The sequence below is a fragment of the Stigmatopora argus genome, chromosome 11, assembly GCF_051989625.1.
Source record: "Stigmatopora argus isolate UIUO_Sarg chromosome 11, RoL_Sarg_1.0, whole genome shotgun sequence".
NCBI lineage: Eukaryota > Metazoa > Chordata > Actinopteri > Syngnathiformes > Syngnathidae > Stigmatopora > Stigmatopora argus.
In genome coordinates, this window is record NC_135397.1 from 2,163,603 (window position 1) to 2,190,591 (window position 26,989).

The 26,989-nt window shown below is 39.3% G+C and overlaps 1 protein-coding gene across 2 annotated transcripts in view; it reads left to right on the plus strand.

Moving 5' to 3' along the window:
* Nucleotides 1–26,989, plus strand: part of grid1a (glutamate receptor, ionotropic, delta 1a) — a 213,864-nt gene that overhangs the window by 91,228 nt on the left and 95,647 nt on the right. For both annotated transcript variants that reach the window (XM_077613223.1, XM_077613224.1), the window contains exon 3: nt 20,871–21,155. In XM_077613223.1, coding sequence (XP_077469349.1) covers nt 20,871–21,155 — 285 coding nt within the window. The remainder of the gene's footprint in view (nt 1–20,870; nt 21,156–26,989) is intronic.

A 26,989-nucleotide genomic window follows, 5' to 3' on the forward strand; every position in this document is an offset into this window, starting at 1 on the left:
CTCTACTACCCGTTATCTTTTTCTCCTCTGTTTTCGTCATCTTTCGTCAGCAGCGGACCTGCCCGCCAGCCCCTGAGCATCAACCTCTAACTAGGCCTTTGCTCTGGTGTTCCTACACTCCCTCTTGCACTTTGTTTCTTAATGGGCCTCCCAGGATCGATTTAACAAAATACGCAGCTCTGTTATTACCCCGCAGGGAGGGACATTTGACAGATTCTCTTTTCCATCCAGCTAACACAATGGGAGCGATTGAAGAAAGATAGTCACTGACAGCTAACAAATAGACCCCGAGGAACGAAAGGAGTAAAGTGGCCGAGTCGTAGCACATTATACAGCTTACCGTTTTACTGAGGTTGAATTAACCCAAAATGACGCTGGGCGAGAAGTGTCAGGCCAACCGCATAATAGAAACGCCTTAAGAAAATAAAAAAATAAATAAAAAAAGCAGCAATGCAAATTGCCACAGTACGAATGCTAATTCCCACAGTACGAATGCTAATTCCAAGCACTTTGCAAAAGATAAAAAGCACAAATGCAAATCGGCCACAACACGGATTCATACAGCTACAATATGAACGCAAATAGCCACAACATCAACGCAAATAGCCGCAACACGAACGCAAAAAGCTACAACACGAACCCCAATTGCTCATAACACAAATGTAAAAAGCCACAACACGAAAAAATGCAAACGATGACTCCGAAGTAGACTAAATTTCATGGAAATAAACATTAGGACTGCAATTCCTTCTCTGTTGCTACCACATAAAACAATATAGATTTATACAACAAAAGTGTAAATTTGGAAGCAAGGTTTTGGTACTTATGTCTCCAGTATACACGTTTTTTTTAAATTCTCAAACTAATAATATACAAACTAATAAGTTTATCCTTAGGTATTTCCAAATTCACCTTTCAATAAAAGAGGCATCTGAAGTCACATCCTTTTAATTCTTGCAAGAAGAGAATATAGATCCACCCGCGAGTCCGGTCAAGATAATTCTAATAACTCGATGTCTCTCTCGCTAACTTATTCATAAGATTTTAACACCATGCCCCATAGAAGTCTAAACATTTTTCGAGTCTCATAACAATTTATCTCAGTTCTCAAAACAATTGTAGGTCTGTCGAATCTTCCCAAGAGAGTTTTGATGTGAACCATCCTGAGAAGATGATGCTTCCCAAAATAATCCACAGTTCTTGTTGTGAGTCATCCTGAGAAGCCGATGCTTCCCAAAGCCACCGTTCGATGTGAACCATCTTGATGCTTCCCAAAACAATCCACAGTTCGATGTGAACCATCTTGATGCACAGTCCTCTTGATGCGAACCACAGTCATTACTTTTGCAAGAGATGTATTAAAATGCCCTTTGTATTAATGGCAATAACTCTTTGTTGCAAGCACATGTATAATATAATAATATTGATACACATTTATAATAATGATAAACCTAACACAAACAATTCAACACAACATACATCCACCCTCTTGTACACTTTGCATTCGTGTTGTGGTACGTTTCACTCTTGATTATATTTCCTCCAATACCTTTTGACAAGATTCTATCATTTAATTAGTGAGTAAACACTATATTGGTAGCGGCACATATCTGGATTCCTAGAAAACGAAACCTCTGATCTAGTTTCATTTGATGTGTCGTCCGTCTATTGGCTGGGTTGCCAAATATAGTCAAAGCAAAAGAGCGGGGAATGGCGCTTGGATTCTTTTTTTCTGTCTTTTATCTGAGCCTTGCTGTGTTTCCGGCAAAGCCAGGTGTTCTCACTTCCAACACAATCTTATGCTCCAATGATTACATGAAAATTACTTTTTTTTTTTAAACATCAGCGGTCTGTGCAGGTATATTTAACGTATTGATGATCCAGTGTATTTTGGCAGCTACCGGAAAATTTCTTCATTGGTGGTGCGCTGCAATATCTCGGTTGGGTTTCTCTCTTAGTCTTTGAACATAGTGATTATTCGAATTTATATCAAAAAGATGTCCCTTCTTTCAAGGTACCTTTAATCTTCTCGCCTAGTGATTTGTCTTTTCACGTTTAAAAGAGGATACCTGTAGAGCAAGGGTGTCAGAGTGTCGGGTTGGTTCGCGGGCCGCTTTAACGTCAACTTGATTTCACGTGGGCCGGACCCTTTTAGATATAATATTTTGATTTCTTTTTTTATAAATGGATTAAAAGAACTGGATTAAAATCCCTGAATATTCAGTTTTTCATAGATCTAAAACAATGTTTATTTTAGCTTTTTAAAAATATATTTTTAGATTTTACAAAATGATTTTTGAACTAATAACACAGACAAAAATGATAAAAAAATTACAATTATTTATTTAAAAGGGGGAAATCAGGAAATTTAATATACATCTATACTCTTCATTTTAATTTGATCCTAAAACAGCAAGTCAGCACTCATGATTTACTTTCCCAGGCCACACAAAATGATGCGGCGGGCCAGATTTGGCCCCCGGGCCGCCACTTTGACACGTGCTGTAGAGCGATCTGGTGTGAGGGTGCTGGCAGGTGTCATCACAGGGTTAATATTGCTGACATGGTCCATCTTGCTTGTGTATTTCATCACTCTACTCACACACCCATTGGACCAGGGCCTAACACATTGTCTTATTCATTTCATTTAGGGTGAACCAGTTCAGCAGTCCGGCTATTAAATTCTGTGCTAATATATTATGCTGTAATTTCAAATGGTGATATTGTGCCAGACAGAAAGAATTATGCCCAGTGCACTCAAGCCTATTGGGAAGCTCAATTATTGGTTCTATTGCAGAGCCTGTTGCTTTTTTATTGTGGATGGGTGGGAGGAATGTTGTTGTTGTTGTTATTGTTAGTTGGCGTGGTAACTCTGTAAAGCCTTCTTGGGAAGGCAACCATGTATTATATTAATTGCTTTCTATTGCCTTTGAGTATTTTTTTTACTAGGCTGGCACCCTGGTTATACGCTCTATTGATTGTTTGATCTCCAGTCAAATGAGATTGGACGTCTATCCCCATCAAATGAATACGTGATGTCATCTTTCCCAATTGAACTGGGTTGACGTCCACCTAATTCAGACGGGATTGGCTTTCTATTCCAACGTGCATATCCAGAATAGGCTAACTGACAACTATTGCCAATACAGTCTTCCCCCGATTATCGCGACTTCACTTATTGCGAATTCACTTAGATTGCGATTTTTTTCTGCTATTAATTATACAAAAATAAAAATAATAAGTTCAGAAAAATGTGAATGTCCACGCTGAAACTCGTAAGCGGAACACACTCTTGATACTAGCACTCAGCACTGAAGAAAAATAAATAGGGGTGACCATACGATTTTTCGATTATCGTGGCCATTAGGAAAATATTATCTGAATCCTGTCATTGGCTCTTTGGACATGAGTTTTAAAAAATTGTACAGTTATCTTCAATCTTGTTATTTTATTCCAATCCAATGAAGTCCACTTTAGTCGTCGAGGAACCAACACATGATCCTCAAAGTCCTGCCAAAAGTGTGGGAGTGCGTAGAAGGCCTGAATGCAAATGCATTCAAATCCACGAGTGGCCGGCTTCAATAACCCAATTTAAGCCTTGAAGTGCCTTGTTTTGTACTTTCCTTCCATTCAAATGCCTTTTGTAATTGCTAATGCAGACGAATTAAGGGCCTCCAACTAGAAGATGATAAACGTGCTATATGGGATCATTTCTGTATGACATGATAAATTATTCAAGGTTATTATCTAGAAGCATCTCTGAAGAGCGTCTCCAAGGTCCCGTTTTCACACGTAGCCATAATGCAAGCATACAGCGGTTGGGATCGAGCCACCGCGTTAGAGACAATGACGCAAATCCGCCAGCATCTTCTCATTTCCCGGAATGAGCTAACAAACGATGATTTATATAGCTAGCGTCGACTGCGAGGTGACGAGAACAACGCAAATGCAAATGAATCCACAGGCGAGACGATGGCGGAAGAACCAAAAAAATAAAATAGCGCGCATTGTTTTAAGATCGCTGAGCTCAAGAGGAGACGGCAGAGGACCGGCAGCAGATGGCGGCTCGGGTTGTTCACATGGCTGATCGCTGCGGCGCAGTAAAGAGGACAGGCCACCTGTGTCTCGTATCGGGAAGGAAAACAATTGTACAGTATACGACACTCGTAAACCCAGCGTATCACGCAGCTGGTTTATGCCGCAGCCCAAATACACTCCTTTTTTGTTGTAAACATGACTAAGACTCTGGAATAGGGTTTAGCGGACAGCTTTTTTCCCAAAGGTTGTTATCCCGTATTATACATTCTTTAAAGTAGGCGACTTGGAAAACAAATCACGATAAAAGGTGACACTCAGTCAGAACAGATTTATCCACCATGTCAGCTCGTCAAATACCGTTCTCCACAGGGGCGGACTTGGATTGGATTGGATTGGATAACTTTATTCATCCCGTATTCGGGAAATTTCGTTGTCACAGTAGCAAGAGGGTGAGGATGCAGAAATAGGAAAGGCATTTTAGACAAATAGATAAGTAATAAGTGGGTTAATAAATAAATACATGAATAAATATATAAATAAATAAACGTGTTGCTGAAATAGGGGGATGACGCGGGAAGCTATATCATAGTGCAGGGGTGTCAAACCCAGTTTGGTTGGCGGGCCACATTCATGGTGACCAGATCTCATGTGGGCCGGACCATTTTAGATATAATATTTAGATTTTTTTTTTAATAAATGGATTAAAAGAACTGGATTAAAATCCCTGAATATTCCGTTTTTTATAGATCTAAAACAATGTTTATTTTAGCTTTTTTTAAATATATTTTTAGATTTTACAAAATGATTTTTGAACTAAAAACACAGAAAAAAATGGATTAAAAATTACAATTATTGATTTAAAAGGGGGAAAATCAGGAAATTTAATATGCATCTATACTCTTCATTTTAATTTGATTCTAAAACAGAAAGTCGGCACTCATGGTTTACTTTCCCGGGCCACACAAAATGATGCGGCGGGCCAGATTTGGCCCCGGGCCGCCACTTTGTCATAGTGTATGTGTTCCAAATTCCAACCATTCCAAGCTCTAATCTCTCACACCCGTCGGACTACGGTCTCCAGAGGCTCATGGTTAATCTTTGCCCCCAGTTGACATTTGTTCCGCCGCTGGTTTACCCAATTGCTGGTTGTCATCAACCCATTTGCTGGTGATGTTTTTTTTTTTCACTCTGCGTTACATATAATTTTATTTATTCATTCAGTTTACATTCCGCTTATTCTCACAAGGATCCGTGGGGTTGCTGGAGCCTGTCCCAGCCAACTGTGCACAGCTGGTGGGCGACAACCTGAGTTGGTTGCCAGCCAATCGAGTGCACAAGGCGTTGGACAAACATTGACGCTCACATTCATACATAAGAACAGTTTAACATGCAATTATTTTAGCATGCATTTTTGTGGGAGGAAACTGGAGTATCCAGATAAAACCCACAGAGGCATGAGATTTGCACCTTTTCAAACTCTTAATAGCAAAATTGCGCTTACAATTGATAAACAATTAAAAACACATTGTTTAGCAAGCAAAACAATATTTATATATGTATTTTTTTGTAATTTAATGATTGGACGATTTGCCCTTTTTCCAATTCCTAATAGCAAAATTGCTCTTAAAATTGATAAACAATTAAAACACGCACATCGTTTAGCAAGCAAAACAATATGTATATGTATTTTTTTGTAATTTAACGATCGGCCGATTTCCCTTTTCAAATTCTTAATAGCAAAATTGCGCTTAAAATTGATAAACAATTAAAAACACATCCTTTAGCAAGCAAAAAAATATATATGTATTTATTTTTTGTAATTTATTGATCGGACAATTTTTCCCTTTTCAAATTCTTAATAGCAAAATTGCGCTTACAATTGATAAGCAATTAAAAACACATCGTTTAGCAAGAAAAACAATATATCTATTTTTTGGGGGGGTAATTTAATGATCGGACAACACTTCAAATCACCTCCCATGTTGCAAAGAAAATATATCATCCTTTTTAATCTAACAATCCATCTGTTTCCATGGTATTCTCAACACACTCCTCAAATCAAAACTCAATATTCCTAAAAGCGAAGTAAAAAAAAAAACCTAAACTTTTGAAGACCTTCTTTCCTCTGGCACCCAGATAATGCCTTGACATCAGAGAGGCTGAGATGAGAGCAAGTGAGGAATTTTAAAAAGCTTGTAAACTTTTCCGCACATTTCAGTTCATCCCTCGCAGCTACATCGCGATCAACGCTGACCCCCAACCAATCCAACGCTCCGATACGCCACGGCTATCATAAACTCAATTTTCAACTGGTCTTCTGGTGGAAACAACCCCCTTTATCTCCATCTGAAGTGAAAATACCCCGGAGGTTCCATATAAATCTAATTGCCGTAGGAGGTAGCGAAGGCACGGAAGAATGGATGGGCCGAGATTCTAATCAAAACCGAAACCTCGTGGCTCGGTGCAGAGCGGGCAGTCTCGTTGGGCCGGGCTTTCACTTCGTCCCATTGTGACAACCCAAATGGATGTTATCAACATGGTAATAGAGATACTTTTGTCAGCTCCCGCCATGCATTATGGAGGATGACAGCTTATTTAGAGGCCGCGTAGACCAAATCATATTCCCACTTGGGCAGATGGGCCGGCCGGCCGGCCTTGTGGCGTCCTTCTGCGCCATCAAACAAATGTTCTGGGAAAGTGAAAACACGGCAAATGACGTCCCCTTTTAAGCAAGAATACATTAACGTTATTCCGTAATTGAGTTCCCTTGACGAATATCCTTTGGGATTTTGTTGTTGAAACGATAAAAGCAGATGAAATACATGAATTTGAATCCATTCAAATCTTGAACTAAATATTGAAAGTTGCATATTTGATTACGAACTTTTAATGCTAATCGTCTACTAAAAATAGAGCATTAAACGTGTATTAAAACATGCACTTAACGTTACTTTTGTTTAGCTTTATTCTGTCAGAGCGTGTGTCGCAAAGAATGCAGCAAATAATCGACACAACAGACATTTATATTCTATATTTATTAAGAAGAGCGAATTTGCTGCTAAAATCCGACTACTGTTTAGAATTCTAACTGGCTCCGTCACTTTAAAAAAAAAACATGCAATGTGTATAGATTTAATTTCATGCAATCATCTGCATTTTCCATGTGACAAGAATTAATATTATTGCAAATTACTGAGAACTTCGACCATCTCCTATTTTATTTATTATATAAAGAAAATGAACAGCACAATGCCCATTGAATGCAGCAAAAAATGGACAAAAACGCTATCCACTGCGAGCAGTAGGCAGTCAACACCCTGAATTGGTTGCTAGGCAATCCCAGGCAAAAATGAGACGGACAACAGAAGTATAATACGAGTCCAATATTCGAAAACAAAAGCACAAAGCAAATCACTGAAAGCCAAGAAAACACGTAATACCTCCCCTAGCATATTATCTAAAAATACCCCAATAACAACGTAGAATAAACATCAAAGAGGGCTCGTTACCAAGGTAATCATTCTTCTTGTTCACTACAAAACTCTTCGAAATGGCCCTTCGCTTAAAGCTGGGACACAAAACCGTATTCGTAAGGAAAAATAAGACTAATATGGAAACATGGTTTCGGTAAAAACAACCTATTTAAAGCACTCGTTTCTGAGGTAACCTTAAAAAAAAACCTGGATTCACTAATCCCACAAATTCTGAACACTAAAAGCAAAATCAACTATGGCTCACAGATAAACATTTAGGCTTGGAAGCTTATTTTTTTTTAGCATGTAGCTCTGTGCAGGGAAAGAAACACTTTCATTTCATGCATGAAGAACCTTCTTTTTCCTCCACACGTTCTTGTAGTTGCTGTTGCTCCTCCTCCTCCTCCTCACACTCCTCATTTCCCAATAGGGGAAATTAATAAGTTCTCCGGTGAACTGAGCATAAAGAATAGCTGATGTTTAGGAAATTGGATTCCTTTTCAAAATAATTATTTGTAAATAAATAAATATATCCGCGTCAGGCAAATTCATTCCATTCATGTTTTTAGAATGCATATTTTAAGACAACCTGGTCTTATTTTTTGGGATACAATATCTGACTAAAAGGACTTTAAGGCAATGGCTTTTGTTGTGGTGACCTTTTGATTTGACGTAACCCACTAATAAGACGGCGTGCTTTGCATCTGTCGACGCGCTAGCGGTCGATAAAGCAAATCAAAGCTTGCGAGTGGGCCTTTCGCTCACACCTGTGTTTGCACCCCCGCACACAAAACACTCGGAAAATGTTCAGGGTAACACAGCTGCTTCACCACATGTTCATTTTAAGTTGTTTGGAAACATTGCAAGGCAAGATTTGTGCCTCCGTCCGGTCAGTCTGTTCAAATTCGGCTTAGAATTTTGAGCAAATCTATTTGCAGGACACCATAAGAGAGGATTTTGTAGCATTTGGGGTCACCTGGTGGGGAAATCCTGCCACCAAAAGGCATCTGAAATAGCTACAAGAGCTGTATTTCAAACATGTACTTGCCCCCTTTCTCATCAGGATAAGCGATGTCGCGATTGAATGAATGAAGTATTTTTAGAAATGTAATTTCCGGGGCTAATTCTTGGGTATTAAACAGATGCGAGGATTAAATGAAAGACATCTGATCTTGATGGACGCTTCGATCACAGTTCTGTTGTATATAGGAGCAAAATGGTTTCATTTTTGTCGTATGTGAACATTTCGTGGGGCAGAAGAGAATAGCATTTTACTGAGCCTTTTGCGCCACATCAGTTCGGACTTGAAAGGATTAACGAGTGTTTGTTAATGACGCTATTGAGGCGAAAACCATGTCACAACTACCGTATTTTCACATCTATAGGGTGCACTTAAAAGTATAAAATTTTCTCTAAAATGGACTTGGCGCCCAATCTGTCGGTGCGCCTTGGTTATGCACAAAAATCAATTTTTTTTCTGTGAACCTGACCACGTCAGTAACATTTTTCATTTCTTGCCAACATACTATTCATTGCTCCTTTTTTAAAACATATACTAGCATGCATGTATGTCATGCTAGCACAACCAATGGAACGCGTTATTTGAAACGAAGCGCCTTTTGTATTGGCAAAAAACGGAAAATAGACAACCAAGACGGTGCGTCCTATATGTGTGAAAATACAGTACATCTGTACCTGAAACCATAGAGTAAATGCAGCCATCTTATGGGAAGCTTGCCGTTGCACATGGGCAGTGGCGCCTTAATTAACACGATAAGCGAGAATGTGTCTTGTGATGGCTTTTAGCTGCTGTTTTTAATGTGCAGCAGCAAAGTCTTATTGCGAGTTTTACTCCTTTGCTGGTCACACGCGGCTCTCTTCCGAAGCCGGCTTCCTCCGGATAATGAACTTATTTGTTTTGCGACCGGTCTTTGCCGCTGTCGACGATGCGATCAGGAGCCAAGAGTTCCGGCGTCAGCCAAATTTTAAACACCTCTTGTAAGCGCTGCTTGTTAGCTACTAAAACAAGGTTAATACCTGCGAAAAAAAGGCGGAAGAACCATCTGCCTGACAACAATATCCTACTTTAACTTCATGGAGACTGCATGATTCTGTACTCTTAAATTGCCTCTTAACCAAGAAACGGCTGTGACTGTTAGTAAGCTACTTATTAAATAAAGCAATTCATTTCATGTCTCATTTCAATTAACTGTAATTACATGTTACACCCAACAAATAATGGTAAACATCTGTTTTATGTCATCCAGGGCTGCCATAATATTTTTCTTTGAGGGCTTTTTTTCATAAAAATCAAAGAATGCAAGAGCTAGCTTCCACTTTATTTGTTAAACAGATCATCAGAACGGGGTAAAAAAAGATAGTATTTTCAAAATGTTTGAATTTTCAACGACGATAGACATCCAATCTATTTTGTACCACCCTCCAATAATTAAGTATATAAGAGAAGATTACAGTTTTCATTTTCCCAAGTATTTTTGTGCGGTTTTCAGATGCACGTCCATGTTGCCTTTTGCAAAATTGCTCCTCTTTGTTGTCTGTCGTACCTGGATTATTTATTAAGCATATTTTCAGCTGCAAAAAAGGGACTAGTAAATGGATGTGCCTGCAAATCTGCATCCATTTATCTCCGGCCACGGCAGAGTGGTAATGATGGGCTTCACGCACATATGTTCCCATCTTGCCGCGACTCGGCTTCATTAATGTCGCAAGTCTAACTCGAGTAAGTTCCGAGTTGCGCGTCCCTTGGTGACACAAAAACAACAAAGGAAAAAAATAATGAAGTCAAAGAGGAGACTGTATGACTCTGAAATACAACCGTCACTTTTCATTATTCACCCTAAAATCCCCATTTATCCCATACGTACTGTATGATAGCATTTGTAATACAGCGTTGTTATGATACCAAAGTTCTGACGTCAGTACGATAAGGTTTATCTTATCTTCCATTTTGCAACACTTGTATTTTCTGATTTACTAGCATAATAACTGTTGCATTATTTGCCTCTCATATTGCACCACTTTTTTTGCTCCTGTCCATCAAATCAAATCAAAAGCCTTTATTGTCATCATACACATGATGGATATAATTATGTCACTTATAGCTCCAATTTAGTTTCCACATGTGCCTATACTAAATGTATATATCTTTTTCGTATTGTCTTATTATATACATATTTATATATAATTATTAAATTTTCCACATAGGGAATCAATCAAAAAAATTATGTTAACTGCATAGAGTACCCCCCAAAAAATTTAACTAAAATAAAGGCAGGCAGAATAACATTAAATCATTATTTAAATTACTAAATTAAATATTAAATAAACTACTAGGATTATCTATTAGAGAAAAAAACACATTTAACTTTTTAAATGTCTATACCACAGGTGTCAAAGTGGCGGCCCGTGGGCCAAATCTGGCCCACCGCATCATTTTGTGTGGCCCGAGAAAGTAAATGATGAGTGCCAACTTTCTGTTTTATGATGAAATTCAAATTGCAGATTATTTACTGTGTTTCCTCATTTTAAACCAATAATTGCAAAAATGTGTACTAATTTGAATGTCCAAAAATGATCTATCGATTAGCACGATCGAGAAATCTGTCAATTTATTAATCGATTAATTTTGGCAGCCTAGCTGGAAGACATAACGGCCCTCCGGATGTAATCGAAACTACCATGTGGCCCGCGACAAAAAATGAGTTTGACACCCCTGGTCTATACTGTATACATATTTCCATAGCTGTATGCACACAGTACTCTTGTCTTTTTGTATGTGGATGACTTTCTTTCCAAAGGAAATGTCTTGTCCCCAAATAATTCCCATTGGACATCTCCTCGAAGGCAAGTGTTTGAAACGGCTGTCGCTCTTTTAATTTCCCATAAGGATCAAATCTCGATGGCGATCGGCAACATGTTTCGCCACCTTTGAAGCGTTTCCGCCACATGTCACAGTTGCTGTGTCACCACAAGCCGTGCAAGCAAGTTTTGTTTTGATGACTGCCTTGCCCCGACCCGGCCATGTTAGACAAATATTGCCATATTGCGCTCTAAGAATGTCAGCTGTACGCGAGTCGCAGCAGAAGCTCGATGTGTCTTTCTTTTCCCCTGGCGTGCTTAGTGTAGAAAATAGATCCACTTGAAGGCATTTCATTTAACTAACTGTCATCTTTCGCTCTTTAAAATAGTCAAGATTGGAGGGCTGTTATAAATATACCTTAACTGTCCCCGATTAAAATTGTGATCGGAATCTATCGGGCCCGATTGCGCCATATTCAGAGGATCGGAATCGGGTAAAAAAGATCTTAAATGTATCGGTTAACATTTTTAGGTATTAACTCATTAGCGCCAATGATTTTTTACTGTTAAAATGAATTAATATTTCTGTACAGGCGCGAAAACTTAATATTAGGGGTGATCGTACTTTGCTGTTTTTCGATTATCGCGGCCATGTCTGGTCTACAATATCCGCGATATTCGAGGGATTACTGTAGAGCATTTTTTAAATAATATTTTTATATTTATGTTGACTCTATTGAAACGAACATTGTAGTAAAATTAAAATTAAATAATTGTCCAACAAATTGGAACTGAAATAGCTCAATTTATGGCTTTGGGTGACCAGGTTTATTTGCTTCATAAGTATATTTATGTAAAAGACATTGTTTAAATATCACTTTATTTTGGTGGGGCCCAACTGAAAAAGGGACACGGTAACGGTAAATTGTCCTACTCCAGATTATACTTTGTAATCTCATATTTTTTTGAGAGCAAAAGAAATATTTTCCAAGATGTGAGACCATTTTTTATTTTCTGTGGAGTGATCTGGACTATTCACTTTAGCACAAAAGAAAAAAAATATGCTAATAGGGCATCATCATCTGCGGTTTCTTTATATAAAGGAGCTCACAGAGTCTGGATGGCTTTTACGTGGGAGATGTGAAAACGTAATCTGCCACTCGGTGTGTCCATGAGCATGTCATGTCTGTTGTTCACGCTGTGAGCAGATGGCTGCCGGCTTACTGACCAATGCGAGTCCAAGTCAATTCTTTGTGGTCAAGAAGCACTGACTTGTCGGGAGTCTTACAATCCCAATACAATACCACACAGTCGGAAAACAGCATTTCTTTCATCGGTCAACCTAGTTCGCATTTCTGTATTTTCATTTCCACATCATCCTGTTCTTTTCTTTTCTATAAACGCATAATAATAGTATAAAAGATACTGTATAAGTATTTTTTTCCAATTTAGCTTGGTGGCCAGCCAATCGCAAGGCAACCATTCACGCCCACACTCGTACCGAGGGACAATTTAGCATATAATTAGCATAGCATGCATATTTTTTGGAATGTGGGAGGAAACCGGAGCATCCGGAGAAAACCCACACAAGCTCGGGGAGAACTTGCACACTCCACAGAGTGGACCGATATGGGATCGAACCCTCGACCGCAGAACTGTGAGCCTAACTGCTCGTCCGCTGGGCCTCTCGTCTATACTTTAGGTTACGTTAAGTTAGAACTTTATTTCATCCCGTATTCGGGACATTTCTTGGTTGCAGTAGCAAGACAGACACAAGACACACAAGAAATTGTAGAGCTAGTTAATTTTATTTTTATTTTTTTATAATTTAATAATTTGAATCATTTTCAATTAATATTTAAGATTGGTGATTGACAGGTGCTCAATCCAAGTTCCAATGTAGTGGAAGATAGATTTTTTTAATGATTTATATTTTTGTCACCCTTTTAAAATAATCGCCTAAGTCACCAAGTGTTATTTTTAAAAATTTGCCGTTGTGTTATTCAACGAGCTGTTGTTTTGTTTGCCGAGGGTGAATGACACGACCTCCAGATTCGTTTAAAACGACGCTTGCGGGTATGTACACATACTGTATGTTGGCTTGTGCGACCTCCAGATCCATTTCAAAATACGCTTGAGGGTATTTACAGATTCTCTCCGTCAGCATGTTCTATTCACGGTCCCGTTTGCTCCAATCTGTAAGCACACGTTCTAAACATCATATCATGGCTGATCAATAAATAACATTTATGTTCTGTGTACTCCATATGTAGAGAAAGATATCGATTGCCACCCATTCTGCGGCACAGGACATAAAGCAGCGGCTAGAATACAGGGTAAAAAAAAAAGTCAGATTAAAAGGATGTGCAATCACAGCACGGCTGAATCTGCATGCTATGCTGCTTTTATTGTTTATTGGTAATATGTTTAATAAAGTCACTCAGTGGAACGCAGTAGCAGCAGCTGGTCACACAATGACGAGAACTGGATGAGCACCCCGGCTGGACCTTTTGTTCGGTTTCTTTGCTGGTGTTGCGATAAAAGTTCGATCGGAGCTAAATTACAGGGTCATTTTTGGACATTTTGGACAGCTTTGTCAGCTCTACAAAATGTGCAGCAATTCATCAAAATCAAGGAAATATGCCATGCTAAGAAAATTGTCAAAAAGACAATGTGACTTGAAGAGTCAAACTGCTTTTACAGGACCTTAAAAAAACGAAAAACAGATATTAACAAATGTTGCAGCATAATTGATTAAGAAAAACGATGAATTAGCATTTGCATATTTATGCATTCCATTCTTTTTGTTATGACGCTCAGAAGCATCACAATACTTGTGGCGGCCATCTCCATATCTCGCAATCACGTATATAAGTTTGTCCATTTTGCTTGAAAAGTCCACTTTTTCCTGGCAATCTTTGTTTACCTTCAACATGATTGTTTTGTACCCCCCGCCAATCATCCAAACATTTCATTTTCGCTCTTTACCTGGTTGCGTATTATCTGAAAATTGCCGATTTGATGTCATTTCGAACCTAACAATAGCGCTTTTTACAAGGCATTTTCTTTAAACTAAACATTCTCTTCCAACGATAAAACAACATTGACATGAATTGGCGTCGAAACTAGCAAGTGCTACAAATTTGCCAAAAAAAAAAGAATATATGGACGATAACAAATACGGTCCTCGCCAAAAACCACGAGCCTATTACGCAACGATGCGGGTAAACGAGAGCACTGCCTTCGTGACAGTTTCTTATCGCCATGGTGCTTTTTGTAGCAATTCATTCAAAGACAGCTTGGGGCAAAGATTAAAGAACAACCTTCGGTACCCCGCTAGCCATCGCACGGGTGGCTAGCGGGGTCATTGATGACTACTTTCTATATAAAATCTGCCGCACTAAGTCAATTTGCCCCGCGCTGCCCGTCACCCGTCTGCGGGGGACAATTTACGGCCGTGAAGTACTACATCACCGTAGCGATGACACGGCCGCCTTGGCGTCGATAGTATTGACGACAATATACCGTCACCTTAGTTTGACAGCGGGACTGAAAGCCAGGATAGAGGGCCGCGGATGTTTATCTTCCTAAAAGTGAGGAATTGCCAGATTTATGGGCGGCTGTTTGCGGCGGATGAGTCATCGTTACCAAAACTGCAGTGTTGTAGGACGTTTTAAATGTTAAACCGGGTTGTACTTGATTTAAAATGCGGATTTTTGCTTAGTTATTCTTTTCAGAAGGTTTTCGTCTTAAAAGGGTGAACACTGGATAGTATAGTTAATTTAGTTTCATTAGTGGTTTGGCGATCGACAATTGCAGAGGGTTAAATTGACCAATTTGAATTGTGACAATCAGAATGCTGAGTCAGGAAATTTAGAAAATCAAAAAACACGACATTGTTCAGGCAAGCTTGACTCTTTAAATTTGTAATGATCAACAACAATTATACCAAGCTAAGTCAACAATTTACTGTAAGTCAAGTTCCTAAACGCGTTGTCAAAGATTTTGGATTGAGCATTTTTTGAAGGATGTGTTGCTAGTTTTTGCGTCTTCTTAGATTAGATTACCGTATTTTCACCACTATAAGGCGCACCCTCAATGAATGACACATTTTAATGTTTTTTCCATATATAAGGCGCACCATTATATGGGTCTACAGTAGAGGCTGATTTATTTTATTTTATCGTGATAACAATTTTAATATTTGTCCATATATAAGGCGCACTGGATTATAAGGCGCCCTGTCTATTTTGGAGAAAATGTAAGACTTTTAAGTGCGCTTTATAGTCGTGAAAATACGGTAGATTAGACTATTTCATGCTGTATTTGGGAAATTTCCTTTGTTGCAGTAGCAAGACAGACACATAAGACATTGTAGACCTAGTTAAAAAAAACTGGAGCCACACACAGTCCAAAAGAGACCTTCTGCAGACTGAGGTTAAATTTTTGAAGTTTATGAAGATATTTACATTTATCCACAGTTTTCTACATTTGTTTCAAATTGTTGACAGGTTTTTACCCTTAGCTAATGGAAGGATGCTGTTTAAGTGACTAACTCCATATAATGTTAAAGATGAGAAGTGGAATGTAGCCGGATTTTAATAATCTTGTGCGGGCTTTATTCAAGATTTTCATCATTTGCCGTAATCAAGGCAGCGGGCCGTAGTTTGGACACACCTTGTTAACAGTCTTTACTTTGCAAAAGGCCTTTGGATGACAATTTTCTAGATCAAAACACCGAGAAATTAGGACAGAAAAGTACTTTGTTTCCACTATTATCTGATTGCAACTGATGTTGTTCTGCACATTTGCCCCAAACTCCCATTTCACGTCTCGAGTCCATGAAAGCTTCTTACTTTGCCTCTCATTGGACACTAACGATTCATTTCAATTTCGAATCCCTCCGTGTTGAATGCGCTAAAGAGAGAATTGAAAAAAAAAACGAGGTAATTTTAGATCACACGTGGTATATGTTGTCTTCATTTGATCAGTCACGGCTGTTTCTCAGCAGGCTAGATTGCGCCGACAACATTGCAAACCACAAAAGTCCCGTCAGTGACTCGCGTTTCCAATGCGGCAACCACCTAATTTAGGCTGTGAAATCAATAAGGCAATTCCACATGACAAAGATTCAGTCGCAATGTCGCGTTGTGTTCCTTAAAAGGACGGCGAGACGACAGGCAGATGACAATCTGTTTTTTTATTTGCAGGCCTACTGTGCTGGAGAAATTGAAATGTCTCTCTATTGGTCCTCGTATTTAGATTACATTTTTCAGAACCGAAACTGTCTCTAGTTTGAAATCCAACTAAAATAAATTCGCCTACCCGATAACCTTCCGATGAATTCGCCTTCCTGATTTAAGACTTTGCATCCATCTTGAGGTGAAAGTCTCTAAATGTATAAAAAATACATGCCCGGGGGTGAAGATAGTTTGAGAATGATGTAGTCCAAAGAAAGCGTTTTGAAGATGTATGTTTTATGGCAGTGACACACGCTGACAAAAGATGTCGGATAGCTTCCAGGGAATGAGTGATGGATCCCCACTACTTCAGAGAAACCATTTAAGGGTCATTATTCCACCATTATCATCCATGGCAATGACTGTGGAACCCTCCCGTCTGTTAGCCGACTTCCTGTAGTGTGATGGGCTTGAGGCTATGTGTTCGCGTTTTGACAATTATGCCAAAATAGGAATATCAAAAATGAGCGATGTCCTGATCGTGTGGTTTTTCATACGAGTCGAGTCCGAGTCACCTTTTGTTGTGGATCTGCCCAGACTCGGTCTCGATCTGATACCTTAGAAATGTATTAAGGAGGGGAAAATGTGTCTTTGGCTTCCCCAATTTGAACAAAGCTATCCAACATTAAAGCCATTATTTATACAAGCATTTTTCTTTTATGCAAATCTGTTCTGCGGCACAAAATAAGATGCAAAGAAATTATGTTTACATATTTGTATCTCGCGAATCAACTCAAGACGTTTGAAACTTGTTACATGACAGTCCAACAAATGCCAACAAAATATTGAACCGTGAATAACCTTTTTTAATCATACATTTCCTTCTTTAAATCAATACTTTCCCATGTACTAACCGTGTTGACTAGTACGTGAAACAATGTTTGGGTAAAAAGGCAAAATATTGACGCAACGTCTCCCAAACGCGTCACCTTCTCATCACTGAGCACTGATTAAATACATTTTTAATATATCCGCACTCAAATTGTGCGACCTTGTTTTACCGTGTCGTCCTTGCTGACTACCTTTTTTTCTTCTTTTTTTGCACACCATTTTTGCTTTCTCTCCCTTCTCATTTCATGTAAAAGGCTACAAAGCCTCATTCTTGGATTGCACTCTCCAGTTATGCCCGCACAAAACAACCACGAGGATGAGCCTCACTCGAGCGTCCATTTTTCTTCTCCATTCTGCCTCGTGATGTTATTTGGTGGCAGCTCCTTTTGGGATTTGTTGCGCTATCATCTCGGCCTGTGCTTCAAGTGCACTGGCTTTTTTTTCCCTTCCTCCACGATTTTCTTTATCAGTTCATCTGTTTTCTACCCCTCAACAAGCTAGCAATCGTGTATGCTATTTCTTAAATGGGGCATGCCATTTGACTGGCATTTTTTATGCTAAATTGCTCTAATATTCAAACAGACTCGATCATATAAAAAGCTTTTAGATGGAATTGGATTACTGTTTTGCATAATATGTTCCCCCGTTTGAGCACATTTTTTTTAGTCGCAGACGTTGTTGTGCCTGGGTGGTGAACACATAGCTCTCGAGCCGCATGCGGCTCCCGGCCAAGATGAATTCGGCTCTTTGCTTCTGATCTTACTTTATATATACTGCTTTTTTGCCTAATTTCATGTTTCTCTTATTTTTATTCTCTCTTAAAAAAGACTCAATTTAATTAGGCCCCATTAAAATCTAAATATAAATGATATGTTAAAAATAATTTGGCAGATAGGATTTTTTTTATGCAACGTCTGACGTAAGGTGACCTTGTATGTCATTTTGTTATCGGGTGCATCTCAAGGAGAAAATACATAAAGATGTGTTTTGTATTGGTTTTTGATAGATTTATTATTAATACACTTTAATCAAACAGAGAGACATCTTTAAACATACACTGGTTACAACTTGCAAGGAAAATCACTCCTGATTCGTCTTCATCCAGGATGATTCTGAAGAGCGGCATCCTCCTCTGTCCATTTAGTAGCGCATAATTCAAAACATCTAAGGTAATCTGATTCAAACAATTGCATAAGTTAACCGAATAACACCATCGAGGTCAAAACAACTGCAACAATAATCGCATATCAGGTATTCGATTATCGCCATCTGCTCCAGAATCCAAGTCCAAGCAATTTAAGAGTCCTTCGCAGATCTTCATTGCGAACTTGCATCTGGGTAAAGGGTCGAGGTGCATCTCCCAGTAAACAGTCCTTGGAGCCGAGGATACGGTGAGGTGTTACGTCAACAAGCTGGAGCCAGCTGTCCTGGAGGGTGACCTCGAGTTTGCCCCAGTCTCAAATTAAAGACACTCTTCTACAAAAGTAATTAAAAATGCATACATCTATAATAGTATCCAGAATAACCCCAACAGTTTTAGACTCCATGATAATTTGACATTGAGTCAAGCATTCACGTTTTAATAGAATATTTGTCTTGGCATCTATTCATCGATTAATGAGTTGGATAGGGAGCTGAATATCTAGTTTTGAGAATGGCAACTGTTGATTACCATTGGAATTGACAACCATATGAAAGATTCCATTGCGGTCTGCCGTGTTTTCGCAAGGTTTGTGAACTGTGAATTGTGTCACAAAGCTATTTTGATATGATGTTATTGCACTACTTTATCAGTCTCTTGGGCTTCAAGTCAATAATGGATGGCAAACATGCCCTTCAAGTCTATTCACAGTGATACATTATTTACTCCTTGCCAGACAAAACTTGTTATTTAACTTTTTTTGTCAGACACTGACATATTAATAATGCTGAGCATGACATTTTCATCTTTCAAAGATAGTCTGGCGCCTCTCCCGGCAGACGTCCTGATCCACCCTAAGAGGATAAAAAGTCCCAGGGGCATATGTAAATAAAAATGGAGGGACGATAAGAACAACTCAGACATTCCAAACATAACGTTTGCATGTTCTAATCTTGCCTGATTAAAATGTCAAGCAACATTTGAGGATGACAGCTACCAATGGGAAGCTCCATTTTCAAGACAACGTCTCAGTTTTGGGGGGCACCGACCGACCCTGTTGATTTTCTCACCGGGCCTTTAGATTTGCAACTTCTTGCTGCCTCAATGATTTCTGCTCAGTGGGACGCAAACGGAGACATTTCTATTCTGCAGCCAAGATGAGAACACTTTGTTGAATAATGAATCAAAATCATTTCTAAAAATTGATGTCTTCCGGAATTGACTCTGTCTTCTGCGCCTTGTTCTGATATTCATTCTATCCAACTGTCATTTCCCATCATTAAATATCGTTCTAGTCAAGACCACATCTGTTACTTCTAATGTATGTAACCGAAACCACTGTGAGAACTGAGAGTTATTTTTTTAATGCAACTGCAGGGACAAATTGGTTAGTGTTCAATGTGGCAGAAGTCTCAAGTCAACCGGAATAACTTTGACTCTTTAATAAGCAGTTGGGAACAAATATGGGAGAGTTATGATCCCGATGTATATTGTTTGCTTACTCTAATAGAGTAAAATAAATGAATAACATTTGGTATTGAGTAACCGGCTGCACGTTAAAAAGTCGGAAGATAAAAACATACCGTATTTTCTCGCATATAAGCCGCCTTAGGAACAAATGTGTTGCTTTGAAGGGAAAATCCTAAGAAAAATCATCGCACGTGGGTGATGCGATGTATCCATAACGGCAGAATGCCAAATTACGAGTCCGAAACTATCACTTATTTAGGTATTTTGCCGAGAAAACGCACCTTATGGAGAAGCACTACCAATTTCGTCATACGCAGTTCTGGGTGTGATGACAATTAGGCTTTTGTTGTTGATGATGACGACAGGGCCTATGTCCGATTATTATTATTATTATTTCTGAGATACTGTATAAATGGAATGCACATTCCGAAAGGGTGTTGCCTGCTGGTAGCCTATCACGTGGTCCAGTCAAGAACAACATTTGGGGGAGTTCAGGCCACGCCTGGTTAACGATGATATGGTTCTTTTGAAGAAATTTGAAAAATGCTACATAGGTTTACAGAGATGTAAATGAGCTACATGGAAGTTGAAAAAGATAGGGAACAACAGAGAAAGTTTTGCCAATCAATGCAATGAAATCCAGTCTTGGTCTTGAGACTAAAAATAGTGTTCCCTGGATATCTGTCTTGAAAATGTGCAGCAATTGGCCACTTTAAAAATGATTCTGAGGTCAAGATTGTAGAAAACGGGTCTCAAGTTGCATGAATAAAACAAATTTCTTGGATGTTCATGTCTGTCATTTTTTTTCCTCACTTGTGCTAATCAATTAAATTCCATTCATTTTCTTCTCCTGGGCAGCATGCGAACTGATGAACCAGGGGATCCTGGCGTTGGTCACCTCCACGGGCTGTGCCGCCGCCAGCGCCCTGCAATCCCTGACCGACGCCATGCACATCCCCCACCTGTTCATTCAAAGGAATGGCGACGGTGTTCCACGCACCGCCTGCCAGTTTAACCCCAGCCCGGATGGCGAGAGCTACACGTTAGCCGCCCGGCCTCCCGTCCGCATCAACGACGTCCTGCTCACCCTCATTTCAGAGCTGTATTGGCAGAAGTTCATCGTCTTCTATGAGAGTGACTACGGTAAGATGCTTTTAGCTCGTATGATTCGTGTACAAAAAAAAGTTTGATCTCGCTGCCAGATTCCAGGTGAGTTCCGACATCGCCGTGTGGAGTTTGCGTGCTCTCCTTGGGCTTGCATAGGTTTTCTAAAAATCCAATACATCCACAAGGGCTGGCTCTATAGGTGACTGTGTAGTTCCCTTCAAAAAGAGTGCTAAATTAGCCAAAGCACCTTCTCTCTTCATACCTGGAACTCAACACCAATTAAAATATGTGAATTCCCGTCTCTAAAACCTGTCAATTTGGCCAATCATCTTAAAGCCTGGCTATTAGACGAACAAAATTGCGATCACAACGCTGTCTAAAAACTGTGCTACTTGTGCATGTGTGCGTCATTGTTTATCTTCAACTTACAGAAGGGACTAAACATGGAAATTAGCCCTCAGCTACAAACTTACATATTTACATATGTTCATTACCATGAATATAAATATGTTCATTAATGTGCTGTCCCTTATTAAATAATTCAAACTTAATTGTATGCTAAATTGTCCCTTACAAGGAATATGTTAGCGCTTCAGCACCCATTTTGATACGGAAAATAAATGAATTGCTGCCAGATCTTGATATCGTTTTTTTACCATGATATTCTATTTATACTTTTTCATATCATTAACACGCACGTTATACAAGAAAGCAGCCGATACATAATTTGGCGCTCTGTCTTTCAAACAGTCAAATGACACGATTCTGCTCCATTACTAATAACGCCGAGCCCTGCATGAGTTTTAACCATTGGATTTTATTATTTAATATATACTCATTGAAATCAAAGCTTGAGTGTAAATCATGCATGGCCGGGGCCTTTGAACATCCTTTTATAAACTAGAAGCCTCTTTTATGAGATGGAGAACCTTCGTACATCAGAGGCAAAAGCCGAGGAAGCCACGTTTTTGTTTTGTAATTTACACAGAGCCCAGAGAAGACGGCATAAAATGGTGGCTGATGTACCATAAAGCGGGACTTCAATCAATATTTTATCAATGCCTTTTATGAAAAAGGAATGGTTGATGTGATATTTTACAGTACTTCAAACGCTTCTTAAAGAGTCGGGCCGAGAATCCATGCTTGCCTTTTGTGGCTCTTGTGAGGGAGTCAGTCGATGGTCGTGAATCGATGTTGCAAAGAAGACAGGCGGCACAACAAATGTGTTCAATCACCTGAAAATGAATCACCATTCCGAGTATGATGCATGTACTATCCCCTACTGTGCGGCTCTTGTTAACTCAAAGAAACAAACTTGACTAACAGGAAGTCCTGCCGATGAGTTGACAGGCTCGAAATAGAGAGTCAATGTTATCGGAATCTATATGGCCTTATATATGATTCCTATTTAAATCTTGTCAGCGGAGAAAGTGCCTGAGAAATTGGCAACTTTTGAAAACAACTTGACGGGGTGAATGTTTCTGAAGTGAGAGTTTATTCATATTGACTATGATCCGATGATGAAGTACAGCTTCAGTCTTTTTTAGCAAAATGAATGGACCTGTTTTGGGTATGATGTTGCCCTTAAATGACTGGCGAACTTATTTCCAGCTTAAAAACATGAGCTTCGTCCAATAATATCCGAATACAGGATGAAATAAAATTCTTGTGATGAAGTACAGCTTCAGTCTTTTTTAGCAAAATGAATGGACCTGTTTTGGGTATGATGTTGCCCTTAAATGACTGACTAACTTATTTCCAGCTTAAAAACATGAGCTTCGTCCAATAATTTCCGAATACAGGATGAAATCAAATTCTTGTGATGAAGTACAGCTTCAGTCTTTTTTTAGCAAAATGAATGGACCTGTTTTGGGTATGATGTTGCCCTTAAATGACTGGCAAACTTATATCCATCTTAAAAACATGAGCTTCGTCCAATAATATCCGAATACAGGATGAAATAAAATTCGAATCTAATCTAAACATTTCTTACCGTATGAAAAGAAAGAAGCCTGGAGGAGAACTTAATCAACCATGATGAATATTGCCAAAGACACGGCGCTAAGTTGCTGGTGAACTTTACAAGAGAAACGAACGTGAGAGAACTTGAAAAGCGCTACAATTTCAGAGATCTCTGATGATTTTTAATGACTTTTTAACGGGCTGGCCCAAGGTAGAGAGTAGTAATTGGCATACTGCATTGATTTTATTGGAATGCCTGTCACTTTCTGCAAAATAATGATAAGATCAGCTAGTGGCTCATCCGAGGTTCCCCAATTGAGATTTATTCCACTTGGAAAACATGACTGAGATGGTGTTCACCCTCTAAAAGTTCTGAAAGCTCCACCCCTTTTTCCAGTTTGCCACACTTTGCGCAGACCCTTTCCCAGATGTATTTAGGAAACAAACCATCTGGCTGGTCGGGCGCTGCTGTTCAACAACAACAACAGGATAGCATAGGCGCTGGTTATTAAGATCCAGACGACGAGACAAATCAGAGCCTAATTGGATCATCTGTGGCACCATGAAAGACAAGTGGCTCCCCGAAGAGCGTTATGTACATCCCAGTTTCTCTGCTCTCATTACGGCGACACCGCGGACCCGACCTTTCCGCGGCAAAATGGCAAATGACCGCACGTGACCTCTTGATTGGCAAGCGGCTCACAGACTATCTGCATCGTTGCCTCCGAAGCCCCTCGGACGCGGCTTTTTGAGCCATTTCCAGTTTGGAAAGAGCGCTAATGAGCTTTATCTTTTTATTGTTTCGGTGTAAGGGAGCCCACAGGTGAAGTGCGGGGTGCATAATGAACCCGAGCGGGGTTTTACTTGGAAATATCGCCAGCCTATAAAACGGAAAGTGGACTCTGAAAGTGAACTCCGGACTCGAAGGATGGATACAGTTTTGAAATACAAAGAAATGAGGCTCACTTAAGACTTCTTGATAAGATTTTTGGACTTCTTTACTCAGTAGACAAATTAGGATCCTCATTCACGAGCGGTCGCAGTACCCACGGAGTTCGCTTTCCTCCCGGCGTTGTTACTGAGGCCAAACCGCAAGTGCCTGCAGAGATGGAGATGTAGAGAAAGAAAGGAGGTCAAATCAGGCTTTTTAGTTGCTTTTCTACAATTTACACAGAACGCACAATCTCCTCGCGGGCAAGCGCTTACTTGCAGGAAAGCGAGGCCAAAAATATGAAGATAACTTGGTTGAACGTCGGATACAAACTGGCTTTCCAGCCTATTTGTTGGCTTTTGCTACATTTCTGCACGACATTCTTTTGTTTTGCATTCCAACATGGACTACTAAGAAATAGTTAGTATTTAACTACGAAACTGGTTTCATCTGTTGTGTGATTCAACACGGTAATGAGTGCAAAACTGAATCCACACAAATGAAACATCACACTTTTATTCCAGTTTTGTAGCAAGAAGGAATTAATCATTTTGTGCTAATGTCCCTAATCCAATCAGGTGATTGGAAAATGGGTCCGATCCATCATTTTCAGAAGATCGGAATCAGGTAAAAAATGTATTTGTTTATAAATTTAGGTATTATCGCTGTAGCTGCCATTGATGGCGAGGGACGTCCAATCAATGTTGAGTAGGAGGATCGTTGCCAGCCCGCCAGTCAAATTGGAATTGGACATCTTTCGCTATCAATGGCGGTTAATATGATCACTTTCCATGGCAGGATTGATTTAAAATGTACTAAAATAATCTTTAAATATGATGCAAAAAATATATACATATGTACAGTTATATAATATTCCTATATTTATAATTTTCACTATTGTAACAAACCTTGCAAAAAGAAAGCAAGTAAAAATCAAGTGATTCTAATTTTTAATGGTTGGGAATCATTGGTAATTTTTGGGTGCTCTTGATTATCGTAATTGTTTGTTCAGGGTTTTTATCGTTTTTGTGATTGAAACCTTTTGTTTTTTTTATTTTGACTGTTTTGTAAGTGTTGTAATCCTTTTATTGGACACACACATACCTTGAAAAATGATGGTTGAGTTGCTTGGAAATTTGCTTCCCCCTAGACAATTATAATGGTTTTTCGGTAATTGATCCAAAGTAATCACCCTGGCTGTTCGGTAATAAGCAGATTCCCAGCAGCCCATCTGCATTTGGTTTTCGCTGCTAATTAACAAATATTGGCCGTGCTAAAACACGAGCTCATCCGGAAAACTTCTGCCAAGAAAGAAGCATCTCCCAATCTCATTATATATTGTCTTCCAAAATATTTTTGCTTATCAAAGTGAACTTCGAGCAGCTTGATTGATTTTAAAAGGCCTCCCAGGATTGAAAAGATTGACTTTTCTAACAACGGGGCACCTCGGATTGGACGCCAAGTACAGAGGGCACTTTGTGATTGTTAACTGGTGGCGCTTGACCCAAAAAGTTGAACATTTGACCAACTTTTTAGCAGATCACGAATCCAAAATCGCATCTCTCGGAAGCATCAGAAAATCGAACTTTTACCCGAATTCTGTCCCGGTAATCAGTCCATGTTTAACCATCTTAACGAGGTGTTAAAATGTGTTCCTTGAGATTATGCGGGTCTCCTTGACACTCCAATTCCAGCTCCTTTAGGATTTACTCATGTTAATACAGCAGAGACTCAAGGAGGGATTATTGTCGACGTGATCTTGATTAAAGCGCACTCCCTTTTGTCAAGAGAAAGCCGCAACGTTGAAAGGAAATCTGCGGCGTGTCTGAATCGTGAAGAGGTTCACCGCAGGTGACCGGTCGCCGAAAAAAAAAATCCTTCCTGATTGTCGTGGTGGCAGACCTCTGGGTTTAACGGTTAAACTCGTAAGATTTCTCGCCGCGTTATACGAGTGGATCTCAATTAAGCCTAGTTGAAGTCGTTAGAGTCATAACACCGCCGACTTCCTCGTCCAATGATTTTGTGACGGATCGGGAAGGTGCGACTGACCTTTGGTTAATTGCTCTTCCATAAAAGGCGAAAAGGGTGTAAAGAGATTGACTGGCGAGAACATGACACAGGTTGTTAAGTTGTTTGACGCTGTTGTCAGTCTTGTTCTCGCTTGAAATTAAATCCCTGATGATGGTGGAGGGAAGGCGATAGCGTCAATCACACGAGTGTGATTAAGGTTGAAAATTTGGAGAAAATAGGAGAAGATTGTTTGTTGGTTGATGCATCGATTTTTTTTTTTTTTCCGGCAGTCGGTGAAGTGAAGGCTTAATCTTTCTTCGAAGAGTGAAACAACTGTGGTAATAAACATTTTCAGTTTGGAAAGGTAAATTGATACTTGGAGATCGATAAATAAGGAGTTTCATTTAATTCTGGTCATGGATTTCTTCATTGTGATGTTTTTTTTTTTAAGGACAAAATAGTGATTTCAGTTTATTGTCTCAAAAGTGACACAATCGGTTGAAGAACTCTTACGAAAAACTTTTCGTTTTCTTGCTCTTAACTGCACGCAAGAAGGACGGCGTCTTTAAGCTAATTGGTCCATATTATAAAGTGCACCTCTATTTTTTGGTCTACACCAACCAAACCTACTTGTAGTATCAGATGTTTTGGGGCTGCTTTGCTCCTTCAGGACCTGGATGAAACAGTAAGTTACTCTGGCTATCTGGAAGAGCCTAGTCAAAGTATGGATTTCACCCCAATCGAGATAATGTAGTATGACCTATCGCAGACAACCAGACTGAGTTAAAACATTTGTTTGAGGATAAACGTCCCCAAATCCTCCGTTATTTTAAAACCTTGTTTTGAGTTGTTGCTATAAAGCAGGGATTTCAAACTCATTTTTTTGTTGCGGGCCACATTGTAGTTTTGATTTCATCCGGAGGGCTGTTATGTAGTAGTAAATATTCTCTTGTGGGTTTTTAAAAAA